This window comes from Acartia tonsa, chromosome 1 (genome assembly GCF_053477335.1).
Source record: "Acartia tonsa isolate MP-2025a chromosome 1, ASM5347733v1, whole genome shotgun sequence".
Taxonomy (NCBI): domain Eukaryota; kingdom Metazoa; phylum Arthropoda; class Copepoda; order Calanoida; family Acartiidae; genus Acartia; species Acartia tonsa.
In genome coordinates this window covers 11,732,115-11,746,843 of record NC_137260.1, presented here as the reverse complement: position 1 = coordinate 11,746,843, position 14,729 = coordinate 11,732,115, and the positions used below count along the sequence as shown (strand labels likewise).

Genomic DNA, 14,729 nt, shown 5'->3' with positions numbered 1-14,729 from the left:
TACAAGACATTTGGACAAATACTACAGTAACTTTTCTCCACTGCACTGTAAAAATGAGATAGGAATACTGACATACTAAAATATTTTTTTGCCTGAATATATTAGGTAGACACAGAAAACTATATTTTTTTCTTTGATTGTGCTTGAATAATTCCTTGCCCCCCTTTTCATGCTTTTTCAACATACAATTTTTAGGGAATAAATGTGAAGGGTAAAAATATCTTTGTATCGATTCAATACCAACACGACAGCTTCATTTTCCAAAACAAAACATTTGAATTTGATATATTTCCTATAAATTGGTTGAGTTTTCCATTGTTTTTTCAGTAATTAGCAGGAATCTATAAGGATTAGACAATGGACGATAAATTTATGTAGATTCTCGATGATGACAAACAATATTATCCCTTCATTGATAAACTTTAAGTTGGTTGAAATAAATTTGCAAGGATAATGATAGTTCGAATTTAATCAATCAAAATTTTATAAAAATACCTAAAGTTTTAACCAGTGTTTGAGAGAGCGTGCTTATGGGTACAATAAAAATTTAATTTTTAGTCCAATATATATCCCCTCTCTCCATGATATTTACGGATTTTACTTTTTAAAGCGGCTATCCGTACCGAGGTAAACTAACTAGCAGAAAAAAAACTACACAACACATCACAGACACAGTCTCACAGACACAACAGCGGCCCCAATGTCATTAACAACAATGAAAAATCCCGCAGCGATTAATTTTTTTTTAGAGCCAGACAGTTTTTTAGACGGCTAGGGGGAAATGATTATTACTATATTACAGCTCATTTTAATTATTTTGTTTGTTTTTAATGATTGTCATTTTATTAATCTTTATTTATTATACATTTAAATAGTATATGTCAATATTATTATAATATTATAAACCAACTAAAATTTTTTTTAACATCTTGAATTAACAACTTTAACAGTTTTTTTTATCTTTTTTTTCAGATAATATTAATAATTGTATAAGTAAATAGGTGCTTAGAAAAGTTCCCTTATCCATTTTTTTTAATGGTGTTCAATGTTTATTGGTATATGTACCTAGACAATGTTAAGTTGCAAAATAATTAATTTCTTATTTTATTTGTGATTCATAAGTTTAGTTCAAACAGCTGATTATATTTTCAATTTTTAAAAATATTTTAATATAAAATTTATAATAAAGAATGTATTATACGTACTCAAATTTTAGTTGTAAATGTGCGCATTTACTTAAATATCATAGAGTTACCTACTTGATTTTCAAAGCGTGATATGTCCACCGGGTCGTGGTAATAAATATATGACTGTTTGCCATGGCATGGAAAGGGGCTAGCCTTACTTAACCAAAGGCCCTTGACATGCGACAAAGTCAAATAACTTGTTTCCAAAGGATAAAAAGGGAGAGGATATTTTAAATTGATGTACATCCCTTATAATGACGCACAAAATTACCCTATTGTAGAATAAAATTAGTGGTTGAAACTATCGAACATTCAACATAAACAGTCCAGTCCGCTCTCCTTTTGATTTTTTCCCCTTAGTATTTTAATTTAACGGGTGAAACCTAAAACATGTTCTTAATTACTTTTCTTTTTTTTCAGATGAGTATGTTAGGAGGTTTAGAATCTCCTAGCACTCCCAGAGGAATGTTGGGCGGAGGTCTCTCCGTGTCGGAGTATAAACTAACATGGAATAATTACTCTGTCTCCGTCGCTTCATTTATCCGACTCATCTCACCACAAGAAGTAAGAATAATCTATCAAATAGAGTAGTAAGGAATTTTTGTCTGTCCGTTTATTTCTCGCTAATCTCTTGAGCTCTCTTTTTTAGGAAAGATTCACATAGTTCCCGGGATATTTAAGGGCTAAAATTATTTACTGCTTAAAATCTACTTACTAGTTGCTGGTGAGATAAAATGATAAACTCTCATGAGTTAGAGGGTCATTATGTTCTTTATCATAGAATTTGAGTTGGTAATAGTAAAATGAAAAAGTATATCAACTACTCAATGACGACTTGGGTCTAAACAATAAGAAACAGTGGCTAATATGTAGAAAATGTCTTTAGCTTCGGATAATCAAAGTTGCCATATGTTTTGTCAACCTTTTTAATTTTAATTTTGCTATTTGAAGGGAATAGATAGCTTGTCGGACGTTACAGTGACATGTACTGGAGGAAAGTTCTACAAGGTATTGTTTAATTTTTGCTTTTTAAAACAAATATTTTTATGTTGGCTAATAGTGATAGGCAGGTATAGTTATTTGTATTTTATTTAATAAAATGCATGTGAAGTTATTTAAAATACCTACTAATCTATCTTTTTAGATATTTTTCATATTTAAGGCATGTTTTATTCTTAAAAGCTTAATTATTACTTTTATTGTAGGCACACAGACTGGTACTTGCAACTTGCTCAACTTATTTCAGAAATATATTCTTCAATCCAGAGAAAGGTTAGGACAACATTTTTACAACTATTTTCGGATCCGCATTGATTGTATGCGGATCCGGATCCTTGACAATAAAAATAAAATCACCAAATTTTTCAAAAAATATTTATTCTTTAATTCGAAGTCAAAAATACTTTTAATTTTCAAGTCTGAACCTAAACCTTAAAGATTGGCTCTCATCAAGAGAATGTCTGAGATTTTATATAAATTTAGGTAGATTTTTCCATTTTTTGGCATTTTTTTGAGTACAAGGATCCGGCTCCGCAGAAAAATGCGGATCCGGATCCTTGGACCCAAAAAAATGCGGATCCGGATCCGAAACTCTGATTTTTACAATTAAAGTTGGGCCTTGGCTCAACATAGATTCTTATAACTTTTTAAAGAAGGCATAAATTGAAACTAAATCTAAAGTTGTATTGTATTGTGGAAAACCAAAACTTGAAAGTTCTTTAACCAGCAGGTACAGTACCCTATTTGAACACAACGTAAATTTCTACTTAATTCTTATAGTTAAAAATCATATCTTTAAGACAGAATAGGTAATATTGTCTATTATTAAATGAAACAATAAATCTAACAAGTATACCTAACCTGGCCCCTGTCTTGGGGACCTTTTTCGTGTGCCAGCAAATTGCTGTCGGCTCTTTTGTAGCGACTTGGCTGTGTTACGATGCTGTTGGCAAATTTTTAAAGACCTAATTGAAAGTCGGCACAGGGTCCACGGGGTGGGAACATGCAGTTATTTAACCCCTTCTAAAGTTTTACTCTACCTAATAATGCAACATATTATTCAGGCATGACAATGGAACAGAATGGTTGCTTCGGCTACCCAATCGTGGTAATTCCTGACGTACAATCACATGTACTTGAACTCATTCTGGCATTTATGTATAAAGGTAAGATCCTATTCTATAATATAAAGTAGTAAGGTTTTACGATGTCTACTATACTGATAGAATTATTCACATAGGTTTCAGAGTGGTTTTAGCTAGGGCTATGGATTCAGCCACTAGTATAATACAAAGTATACTACCCTCCAGTTATTTAGATTCTTGGAACCCTAGTGTCATATTTAAGGCATGAAAATTTTAATCAATAGAGAGAAGGGACAATAGGCTGTTTATTATATTAGTCCCCAAATTTTTTTCTTGTTCGTTGGCTTAACATCTTTTAGGACATTAGTGAATTTTGATTGATTGGTTATTTAAGGTGAGTGATCAAAAGTTAAACAACTAATTTTAATGTACAGAAGGGAAAATTTTGTTATCATCATTGGGGATGTACATTGATTTATCGGCCATTGTCTTATCCCTTTAGATTTTTGATTTTAATTACTTGGCAAGGCAAATAAACGGGAGTTTAGTAATAAATTACTCTCGTTTACTTTCAGAGTAATGAAAGCGTTTTATAAATAAATCTTTACATTTTAATTTATATGACTCCACTCCACGTATATATCACGTGATTAATTTTAGGTGAAATAACAGTTCCGTCCCACTTGATTATTCCCCTGATGGAGGCTGCCAGTGTACTGGGGGTCCAGGGACTCACAGAGCCTCTAAATCAACAACAACAAACACAAACAGGTGTAGTTTACACTTCTCGCATCGCATTCTTTTTTTTTAACTAGCGGCTTCGCCCCTAGCCTCTAGGGCTTTGCCCCAAGAGGTTTGATCAAACCAATTTTTCGTATTTTAGATTTAAAATAAAAAAGAAAGAAAAAACAATTTATTTTTTTTTTTTTGGGGGGGGGGGTTATTCGACCCCACTATTTTAATTTTAGTTTTAAAAAGAAAATTTTTTTTTTTGGGGGGGTTATTTATCATTTTTGGGGGGGTTGGGAGTGTCCTACCCTCCAAGAAAATAGTTATAAACCTTCCCGGGACCTATGAGAAACTACCTTGTAAAGGAGAACCCGATCGGTTCTGCGGTTAGCGAGATCCTTCGCTACAAACAAACAGACACACAGACAAACAGACAAACAAACAGACAGACAATGAGAAAGTGAAAGTTAAACGGTGGCTAAAGTATTTTTATATCTTACAATATTTCCCACATCTAGGACCAATATTAGCCTTTTCAAAAATATTTTGTATTAATCACTATATAGATATTACTTACCAAACCCACATATTTACACAATAAACATACTACATTCGGCTATAGGAAAACAGAAAAAGTTATAAGGCTTTGGGTTATTTTTTATTTTATCAGGAAAAAAACTGTTTACTTCCATTATTTTTTATCTGGCATTAATACCTACCTACCTAATCATTTAGTCAAAACAATATTTTTAAAGAAAAGCTATTAGTAGGTAAATAGTGAAAAATCTGAGTCCAAAAAAGTTTTCATAATGTTGAATCTCAAATATATAGTCTTGTACTGCTCTTTATGACAACTTTCTGTTCATAATTTCAGGACCAAAGATACCAGTATCTGGATTATGTACAGAACGACAAGAAACGGCAGTGGATTCTCAGCAGCATAAACCTCTTCAGGCGGGTCTTCATACCACTTGCCAGCTAGTTTATCTATTCTTACCCCAAAATTAATAATTACACAATAATGTTGGTATTAAAACTATGTGAAACAAAAAGATAAAGTTTTCCGTCATTTAATTTTCCATAAACTCAAGACTTATTTACAGGCTGGCCACAAACATACTATTTCCACTATTTCCACTATTTTTGCATACTATGCAAACTATTCCAAAAAAATATGCTATTTCCACTATTGTCCAAAATTGCATACTATTTCCACTATTTCTTTGGATTTCAGGTAAATCTTAAATTTTTAGGTAACTAAAACAAACTGAATTTTTTTATCATGAAAAGAAAGCCAAGTAGCAGGTTTCATCGCATTTTCACAGTATCTTTTCTCCTATTTCTAGTCCCTGCGGGGCAATCATTAACACTTACCTAACCTAAAATAACCTATCAAATGCTACAGTGAAAATACGGCAAAATCGCTACTTTGTTTTCAATTTTTTTTTAGAAATGTTTCCAGAAGAAAGTAGTCTTTCAGTTCAGATTGTTGTACCTTTATTGAAAGTTATTGGTATTTCTACATTCAATGTAAAGATTTTTTTTTGAAAGATACCAAAACTTGGGGTAATTAGTGACACAACCAAAAAGATTTCACCCAATTATCTCTAAAACTAAGGGAGTAGCACCCAAAATAAAATTGCTGGTATGTCGTGTCACGTGTGACGAGTCACCACATTTCTCCCCCCCCCCCCTTTTGCAATTAGATGATAGGGTTGATTTATCAATTACATAACACTTGTTGCTTCGCCCCTCGCCTCAGGAAAATAGCTTAAAACCAACCAAGTTTTTTATGAGCTTAGCTGAAAAGTATAACCGATTAGGACCAACATACTTTTGGCTTTAGAAAAACAAACTTAACTACTACTTATATTATAGGATAAAAATTAAACTAAAAATAATCGTTCATAAAATTGTGGCTAATCTTCCTTTGAATCATAATTAAATCATACTGACAATAATTATAAAGTATCTAACGGTTTCGGACATCATATAATGCAGTTTGAAAACAATAGGACAACTTTAACATACCTAAATTATCGTCAAGAGCTATCCGTTACGTACGGACAGACATACATGAGAACCTATTTATAGAAAAGCAGCACTTAAAAAAACTCCCAGCTGTAGTTAAGGTAAACAATATACTGACACTGAACATAACCTGTCGCGACAATATATTGACGTAAAAAGTATAAATTGAACATACACAACTTGAAATAGCGCAGCTACTGTCTATATGAAAAATGTTAAAAATGCTACGTACTTTCTAATCATAGATAGGCTGGTTTTAAGAATTTAGAATCAATTGTATACTATTGGAATGTGTCGATCTACTTTAAATAAATATGCCATATCTAGTATATCAGTTTTATTTCAGTATTTAGTGTTATCGCTGCGCTACATACTTTTGGACCGGATTGTCCTATATATGAACAACAAGGATGACAACATCCATAAGTAGCGAAGCACAAACAAATAAATAAGAATTTAGATATTAGTTGTTTAAAGCATGTAGGTATATTAGGAAAAAATCACGAAACCTTTTCAACATTTGTTTTTAATTTCTTAATATTTATATTTCAGTACTATGACTAACAGACTGACGGTCAAAGTAAATTACACACTGGATGCTTAAACCAACGGGAAATTTAATTTTGATATATTTAACTACAAAAAATTTTAAAAACGGACCATAAACACCAAAGATAGGAGGAAAAATGTGAAAAATATAAAAATAGCCAAAAACCTGCAAAAAGGCAGTCTGACCGCTATTGATGTTTTCTTGAAACGACAGGAAATTTAATTTTGATATATATAACTGAAAAACTTCGGAAATCGGGCCATAAACACCAAAGGTATGAAGAAAAATGTGAAAAATACAAAAATAGCCTAAAACCTGCTTAAAGGCAGTCTGACCGTCATAGTTGTTTTCTTGAAACGACAGGAATTTTAATTTTGATACTATAACTGAAATTTTTTTGGAAATCAGACCATAAACACCAAAGATATGGAGAAAAATGTGAAAAACACAAAAATAGCCTAAAACCTGCTAAAAAGCGGTCCTACCACCATTGATGTTTTATAGTTAATTGTGCTCCTTAATAATGGGAATGTTGTTTAAAAATTTCAGCCTTTTATCTTTTATAGGAGCCGAGAAAATCACGTTTCCCCCAAACTAAGACATACGGACAGACGGACATTTCAAAGGGGGGGGGGGGGGGGTTTAATGCAACCATCTCGTAATCAGTGAGCAAATGGCACTTAGAATTCGAATTTCGAGCTGAAATTTTGCATGGGTAATCCTTGGTAGGTCTATTTTCCCTAAATCGAACAAAAAGTTGGAAAAGTAACTGCTGGCGGCTGCAGCTCAGCCGTTTAGCCGTTTTTGGCCTATTTTTAGGGCAAATTCATCATTATTTACGTAGGAATCAACTTTTTAAAACATAGTTTTGGTTTAATTCATTTAAAATGATAGCAATAACCATTTTTTGAATTTCTAGTACCAGCTGCTAAACGGCTAGAACCGGCTGAAAACGGCTGGGAGCGGCCAAGAGTATGAAGAGTAGATAGGGCTTGTGACATGTCTAGGGGTACGTTTTTATGGGTGCTGAGCTCAAAAATACTACTAAAAATAGTGACGGCCAATCCATATGGCAGCTGGGTAACAGCTGCAGCTCAGCTGCGAGCGGCCAAGAGTAGAATGAGCATTTTTGAGCTCAGCACCCATAGAAACCTACCCCTAGACATGTCACAAGCCCTAACTACCCTTTATACTCTTAGCGGCTCCCAGCCGTTTTCTGCCGGTTCTAGCCGTTTAGCAGCTGGTACTAAAAATTTTAAAAAATGGTTATTGTTATCATTTAAAATGAATTAAACCAGAAATATGTTTTAAAAAGTTGATTCCTACGTAATTAATGATGAATTTGCCCTAAAAAAAGGCAAAAAATGGCTAAACGGCTGAGCTGCCAGCCGCCAGCCGTTACTATTCCAACTTTTTGTTCGATTCAGGGAAAATAGACCTATCAAGGATTACTCATGCAAAATTTCAGATCGAAATTCGAATTCTAAGTGCCATTTGCTCACTGATTACGAGATGGTTGCATTAAACCCCCCCCCCCCCCTTACTGATAGCTAACCAACATTATAAGGCCCTATAGTGTTTTAAATGCTTGCTATTTCATACTATTTTGTTTAAAATGCATACTATTTCATACTATTTTTAAAAAATTTACATACTATTGCATACTATTTTTAAAAATTTTACATACTATTGCATACTATTTACTTTTTTTTTGCATACTATTTTATACTATTTTGAAAAAAAGTCCGTGGCCACCCTGTATTTAGAGCATGTAACTTTCAAAATATCACTCCAATTTAAACATATTTATTATTCAGCTATTTTGGTAACAAATCTTTACATTTGCGATAGAAATATCTATTAACTTGGCTTTGAAATAGGGATTTCAAGGACTATTTTACATAATATTTAATTAAAGCATATCTCTTACGAAATTAGAAAATAGAATTACGTCCTTATTACCTAAGCATTTTTTTATGTAATTTTACAATTTTCACAATTTTTGTTGAAAATTCTCAATTCTGTTTCTTACAATACTTAATTATTTATTTATGTTCGTTTTGTTGAGCTCCACGATATTTTTGTACTCGTATTAGATTTTATAAGAGTGGAAGTGTTTTTCTTTTACTTTTAATATCTTGTATGAAAACCCAACAAAATGAAGGCAACATCATTAGAGTCTCAAATCTCGCAAGCATTTTCCCAGTCTCTACTCAGAGAGTCAGTGACACAACAACAGGAATGAAAAGTTCATTTAATATAAAAAAAAAGACACTTACAAGTTACTGAAGGACCACAAAATGTTTTTTCCTGGATGTAACATTTTATTTACATAAAATGTAGAAAAATTGTCTTGATTTAAAAAAAGAAGATAGATATATTTGCGCGAATTTTTTTGGGGGGCTTCAAAGGGATTTTTGGATCCAAGTTGTTCAGATCAGAGTAGTTGCTAAAATTCTTAACAATATTACTCTTCTGTATCCGGATGATACTTGAAGTTTGTTGGTGTCCTGTGGCCGCCATGAATATAACATTACAAAAGTTTAATACTAGTTTTTAATAATAAAGAGAATAAATTCTACTAAGTGGGTATATTTTAGTATCATAACTTGATTGGAAATATAAAATGTGAATAAACAGTGGAGTGGGCGAATTATTGAGAACTTCAAAACCAATATCATTTAGGTATAAATATTATCCATATCCCTTTGTCAATTTTTGGCATATTCCTAGCACATTAACTCAGGGAAAGGGGGTACAATGGGCTGTTGTTTATTGCACTAATCCCTAAAGTTGATAATAACGTTTTCTTATTCGTCAACTTCATTAAGTTGAGTGTTCAATAGATTCAATTGTAATTTACATAAGGGGCAATTTTGTGTTTCATCATTTGGGATGTACATCAATCTCTCGGTCATTGTCTTATCCCTTTAAATCTCTGATATTAACTTAATTTATATTGAACTTAGTGATGGCAATCCGTCGAATTTTTGGGCCGGATTCGGATTCCGGATTCTTAAAAGAATCCGTCAAAAAAAGTGGCGGATTCCTTGCGGATTCCGGATTCGGATTCCGGATTCTAACAATGTTTTAAAAGGCTTTTTTTAAAAATTAAAAAAATTAAGTGCTACATATGTCCTAAAAATTAATGTTTTTGGTTTTTTCCTATAATTCACTTCCAAGAATTGAACCAGATTTTTAAAGATATTATATAATGATGATAATCTTTGCCTTCAAAGAGGGGAAGTTGAAAGAAAAAACTCAAGGCGCTAATTTTAGCCTACCAATTCAGAATCCGGAATCCGCTATTAAAAAACGGATTCCGGATTCGGATTCCAAAATTGGCCCAAAATTTGGGCGGATTCCGGATCCCGAATCCGGATTCCGGATTGCCAACCCTAATTGAACTATTTCTCCTTGTAAAGGAGGAAACAAAGAAACGAGTATTAACTGAATATGTTGGACAAGAACCTGAAGATCTCAGCAAGAACAACAGAAAATCCATGAAAACGGACGAGGACAATTTTGTAACACACAGCGAATCTATATCGCCACCCATACGAGAATCAGACAACAAGGGGAGGTGTGCACAGGATAAAAGATATTCTCTGCACCATCCCCTCTTCCCGCCACGCAGTATTATACATAATCGAAGAAAATCAAGTCCAACGAGGTTTGTAAATAGTTTAATTTAAAGTTTTTTCGGCTAAATTTGATAAATTCCCTATCTGTCATTTTTAATTACTAGCCTCTATGGTAAACCTGTAATTTTTGAGATCTTTAGGTTCAGACAAAATTATCCCATAAAATTCATGTTCATATTGGAATTTTTTCTCTTTTTATTTGATATTGCAATTATAACAGAATAAACAAACGTTAATACATAACTTTTAATTTTTAATATTTTAGGTGTATAAAATCTGGAGAATGGCCCGGCCTACTGGATCAAACAAAACCTCTACAATTATCCAAAACTTTACCCTTTGAGGACGAATCAAACAAAAGAACTCCGACGCCACCTTTACAATTACTGCCAGGAAAAATACTTGAATAAATTTTGTTTTTGTGAATGTTTTTAATCAGAGGGAGTAAATGTGAATTTTTTGAATTCTAATCTGAAACTTTTATAACCAAAACAAGAGTTAAAGCACAAGTTTTTTGTAAGTTTTACAATATGGAACTATGAAGAAACTTGGGGTCTTTCTGTCCATTTTTTTCTGTTTGCATTAGGCTTCTTAATTCTCTTCTTCATTGTCACTGTTTGGATATAAGCTTTCTAGTGTAATATAAATAAAACTTAATATATTTTCATATATATAACAGTTGCTCCACCCTTAGCATCTAGAGGATTACAGGTTGGGGTTAGGAGAATAGCCTAGAACCATCCCAATACATTTACGAATCTTCAATACAAAGTGCAATCAGTACCAAGAATTTTTCGAGATCTTAAGCTTTAGACAAAAAACCTTATGCACTTCTTTATTAAGAAACTAAACAACAATCAAGTATTTTCCCACAGGATCTCCTATGACTGCCAACGGACACACAACACCAACACTAACAACTCCAGAAACAACAGCTGCCACCTTGGCGGCTGTGGCAGCAGCTGCTAATACTATGGCTGCTTTGGCTTCCTCTACTGCTGTTTATCCAAAGACTGAGGATCCATCTCGGCCCTTTGCCTGCGGTGTTTGTCCAAAACGGTTTAGAATGAAGCATCATTTAAAGGTAAGTAAACCCTAAAATAACAAGGATGACAAAATACATAAATGCGAAGCTCTTAAAAAGTAGAACAAACGACCATCGAAACTTGTAGAGTGTCAGAACTGAATAAGCAGAATATTAATGCACAAGTCTAAACAAAATTGAAAGTAAATTTGTTGCAAAACTTCTTATATACAGGATACTATTTAAGGACATACTTATATTTTTGGACTTGATTATAGAGATGCTTCGCTTAAACATTGTACCTTGTGGTAATATGAATCAATATTCCAAAAATCAGATGAACCTAATCATAGAAATGCTTCGCTTTTTAAAGGGGATAGCTACATGAAAGAAATTATGCTGAAATTGAATTTGAAAAGAACACATTAACTTTATTTAGGAACACAGTTTGATTCACAGTGGAGAAATGCCATACTCTTGTCATTTGTGCCCCAAAAGATTCAACAGAAGCTATACTTTGAAGAACCACATGAAACTTCACAACTCATTGCTTTCTCATAATAATCAGGTAAACTCCTCTTTATACGACCTTGGTAGGTATTTTAAACAGTTTTTGAAAAAGAAAAAAAGCAGAAAAATCTTTGTTTTACATTATTCATATTCTTATTGTAACTGTAGTGTACACAGTACAGCCTATAGTGTATCATTTATTTCATTTTCATGGGTGTATATTCTGCGAATTTGACCCTGCTGAATGAGGGGGGAAGGGGGTAAAAAAATAAAAATATGTGATTGGGGGGAAAAAAGTAAAAATTAAGAGAACTGAAAGCATTTTTTTCCATTTTTCTCCCCTCTTTGGTGAAAAAAAACTAAAAGAATATGTGGGAGGGGGATAATTAAATTATGAATAAAATACCTAAAGAGTTTTGAAAATATTTTTCCATTTTATCCCCTTCCTTGCTGGAAAAAACTAGGAGGGGAAAAAATATAAAATTTGCAGCAGGGAAAAAAATGAATCTTGTGCAGAATATACACCCCTGTTCATTTTTTATGCCTTTTTTAAAGCTACCATTTATTATTTGTTTATTGATTTTATAGGAACAAACAACAGCCCTTCCACTCACCAAACGGTCAAATTCTTCCTAAACTCTATTGTCAGTCAACATACAGGCTTTTTAAATGGCCTAAAAAAATTGTAAAAATTACAAATTGTGCATTTTTGTTTCCTAAAATGCAATTATTTAATCTAAGTCTTCATTTTGCAAATGTGAAAGGTCTTTTAAAAGACTATAAAATTATTATTTTAAACTAAAGAGGTGACTATTTTTAAAGAAAACTTTTTTAGTTTTTGATAATAAAAATTGTTAGGTATACTTCCTGTAACTAATCTGGTGATTAAATCTTGTCCCTAGTAAAATTTTTAACATGCTTAAAGCATTCAAATTATATCTTTTCCTCATTCATTTGGAAGTAAAAAATAATTTATAGTAGTATTTTCCATCGACATGGACAATTATTAAGATAAAAATCTATATATGTGATTTATTTTTATGACTTGTATTATGTATCGTATTAATATGTTGATATTCTTTATTTGGGCATTCATCTTAAAACGAATTTATTACCTGTCTTCAGTTATAGTTATTTATCGCATAGTAATATAGACAGCTTTCCGCGGGATATTAAAATAAAAATTGGAAGATCAAAGATAGTTTTGTTAGCCCCGAGGGGCATAAGGCCGCGGTGCTAACAAAATGGGTATTAATTTTATGATTTTATTTTAATATTCGTGAAAATTGTTTGTACAACGTTATACATGATTTTTCAGTATGGCTGAGAACCGGTTCTAATCCAGCTGAAATTAATCGGTTTCTAAGCTATACCTAAAGATATTTTAAGTAATTTTATTTGTGAAAGTAAAATACAAATTCTTTGTAAGCAGCTACTAAAGAGCTAAAAATAAAGTGTCCATGGCCTTATAGGTTTACTAAATGGCTGGGGCAATTAAATTGTTCATATAATGCAAAGAAATATTTTTTTTTGTATCTTAAATGGTCTACTTTTAAGATTTTTTCCAAAAAATTCTGATCTTCATTTTAAAATTTAGACAAAAAAAGATATTTTAAATACCTAACCTATGCTTTACAGAGTTAGGCAAAGCCAATCAGTTAAACATTTCTTATGTTTCAAACAAAAAGGAAAATATTCTAAATAATGTATTTCATGTAATGAAAACCGTATTATTAATATTATTATTGTGATCTCGTTTTAGTGATTCTGATTTTGATTTCTTAAAAAATAACATGCCTATACTTATATGTAGTGATGGCAATCCGTCGAATTTTTGGGCCGGATTCGGATTCCGGATTCTTAAAGAATCCGTCAAAAAAAATTGGCGGATTCCGGATTCTTATTTTTGGCGGATTCCGGATTCGGATTCCGGATTCTAGCAATATTTAAAAGGATTTTTAAAAAAAAAAATTAAAAATTAGGTGCTACATACATATGTCCTAAAAATCAATGTTCTTGGTGTTCTCTATAATTCACTTCCGAGAATCCAACCATATTTTAAAAGAGTTGAAAGAAAAAGCTCAAGACGCTAATTTTAGCCTACCAAATAAGAATCCGGAATCCGCTATTAAAAAACGGATCAGGATTCGGATTCCAAAATTGGCCAAAAATTGGGCGGATTCCGGATCCGGATTGTCAACCCTACTCATATGTATAATAGTTAATCACATAGTTTTGTAACATAAATCTAGGGAGGGAGGGAAGGGACAATGGGCCGATAATTACAGTAGTCCCCAAAGTTTTAATAAGTTTTAACTTTTAATAACATTTTCTTATTCGTTGGCTTAACAACTTTTGGGACTTTTGATGAATTTTGATTGGTTGATTCAACAAGTTGAGTGTCCACTGTCCAAACATTTCAACTTCTAATTGTAATCTACAGAAAGAGTAATTTTGTGTATCATCATTTGGGATATAAAGTTATCGGCCATTGTCTTATCCCTTTAGATCCCTGCATATGATATATCACTCTTTTGTATTATTAATCCTAAGAACAATTTAATTTCCATCACACAAGTAACATTTTATGACAATATTTGTTTTGAAACAAAGACAGTTATATCCATAAGCAGGCAGCAATAGCAAGATAAATACGTTAAAAACGAATAAATGTGGATTACAAATATCCATAGACAAGTTATCCTATATACTAAAGAAATGTTTATGAAGTTACCAACATTATAACTAGCTTTAACAAGGGATGACAAAAAACATCTATTGCAATGAAAATATTATAGAAACAATTAAGTTATTACAAATCTAAGAAATATTCGCACTAACGTTTAAGACTTGATTATAGAGATGTTTTGCTTATTACATTGGACTTAATTTTTTCAGTATTTATTATGCAAAGTTCGAGGTCGATAGGACAATTTTAACATACCTAAATAATCGGTCAAAGCCCGACTT

At 32.2% G+C, this 14,729-nt stretch overlaps 1 protein-coding gene across 1 annotated transcript; it reads left to right on the top strand.

Moving 5' to 3' along the window:
- Positions 1 to 688: 688 nt before the first annotated feature.
- On the top strand, positions 689 to 14,405 carry LOC145313055 (uncharacterized). Its single transcript, XM_080152316.1, has 12 exons — positions 689 to 1,751; positions 2,139 to 2,195; positions 2,393 to 2,459; positions 3,251 to 3,352; positions 3,932 to 4,042; positions 4,875 to 4,954; positions 8,746 to 8,822; positions 10,009 to 10,254; positions 10,491 to 10,620; positions 11,103 to 11,309; positions 11,689 to 11,817; positions 12,348 to 14,405. Exons 1-12 carry the CDS (start codon positions 1,578 to 1,580, stop codon positions 12,393 to 12,395), a joined length of 1,428 nt encoding a protein of 475 aa, XP_080008442.1. The 5' UTR covers positions 689 to 1,577; the 3' UTR covers positions 12,396 to 14,405.
- The last annotated feature ends 324 nt before the right edge of the window (positions 14,406 to 14,729 follow it).

What these genes read in the sequence shown, in the direction of transcription:
- LOC145313055 (XM_080152316.1), top strand. Translation starts at nt 1,578, where the DNA reads ATGTTCTTAATTACTTTTCTTTTTTTTCAGATGAGTATGTTAGGAGGT. An exon ending in ACAACAACAAACACAAACAG is followed by an intron (nt 4,043 to 4,874) that starts GTGTAGTTTACA and finishes TCATAATTTCAG; the next exon opens with GACCAAAGATACCAGTATCT. An exon ending in TCAGTGACACAACAACAGGA is followed by an intron (nt 8,823 to 10,008) that starts ATGAAAAGTTCA and finishes CCTTGTAAAGGA; the next exon opens with GGAAACAAAGAAACGAGTAT.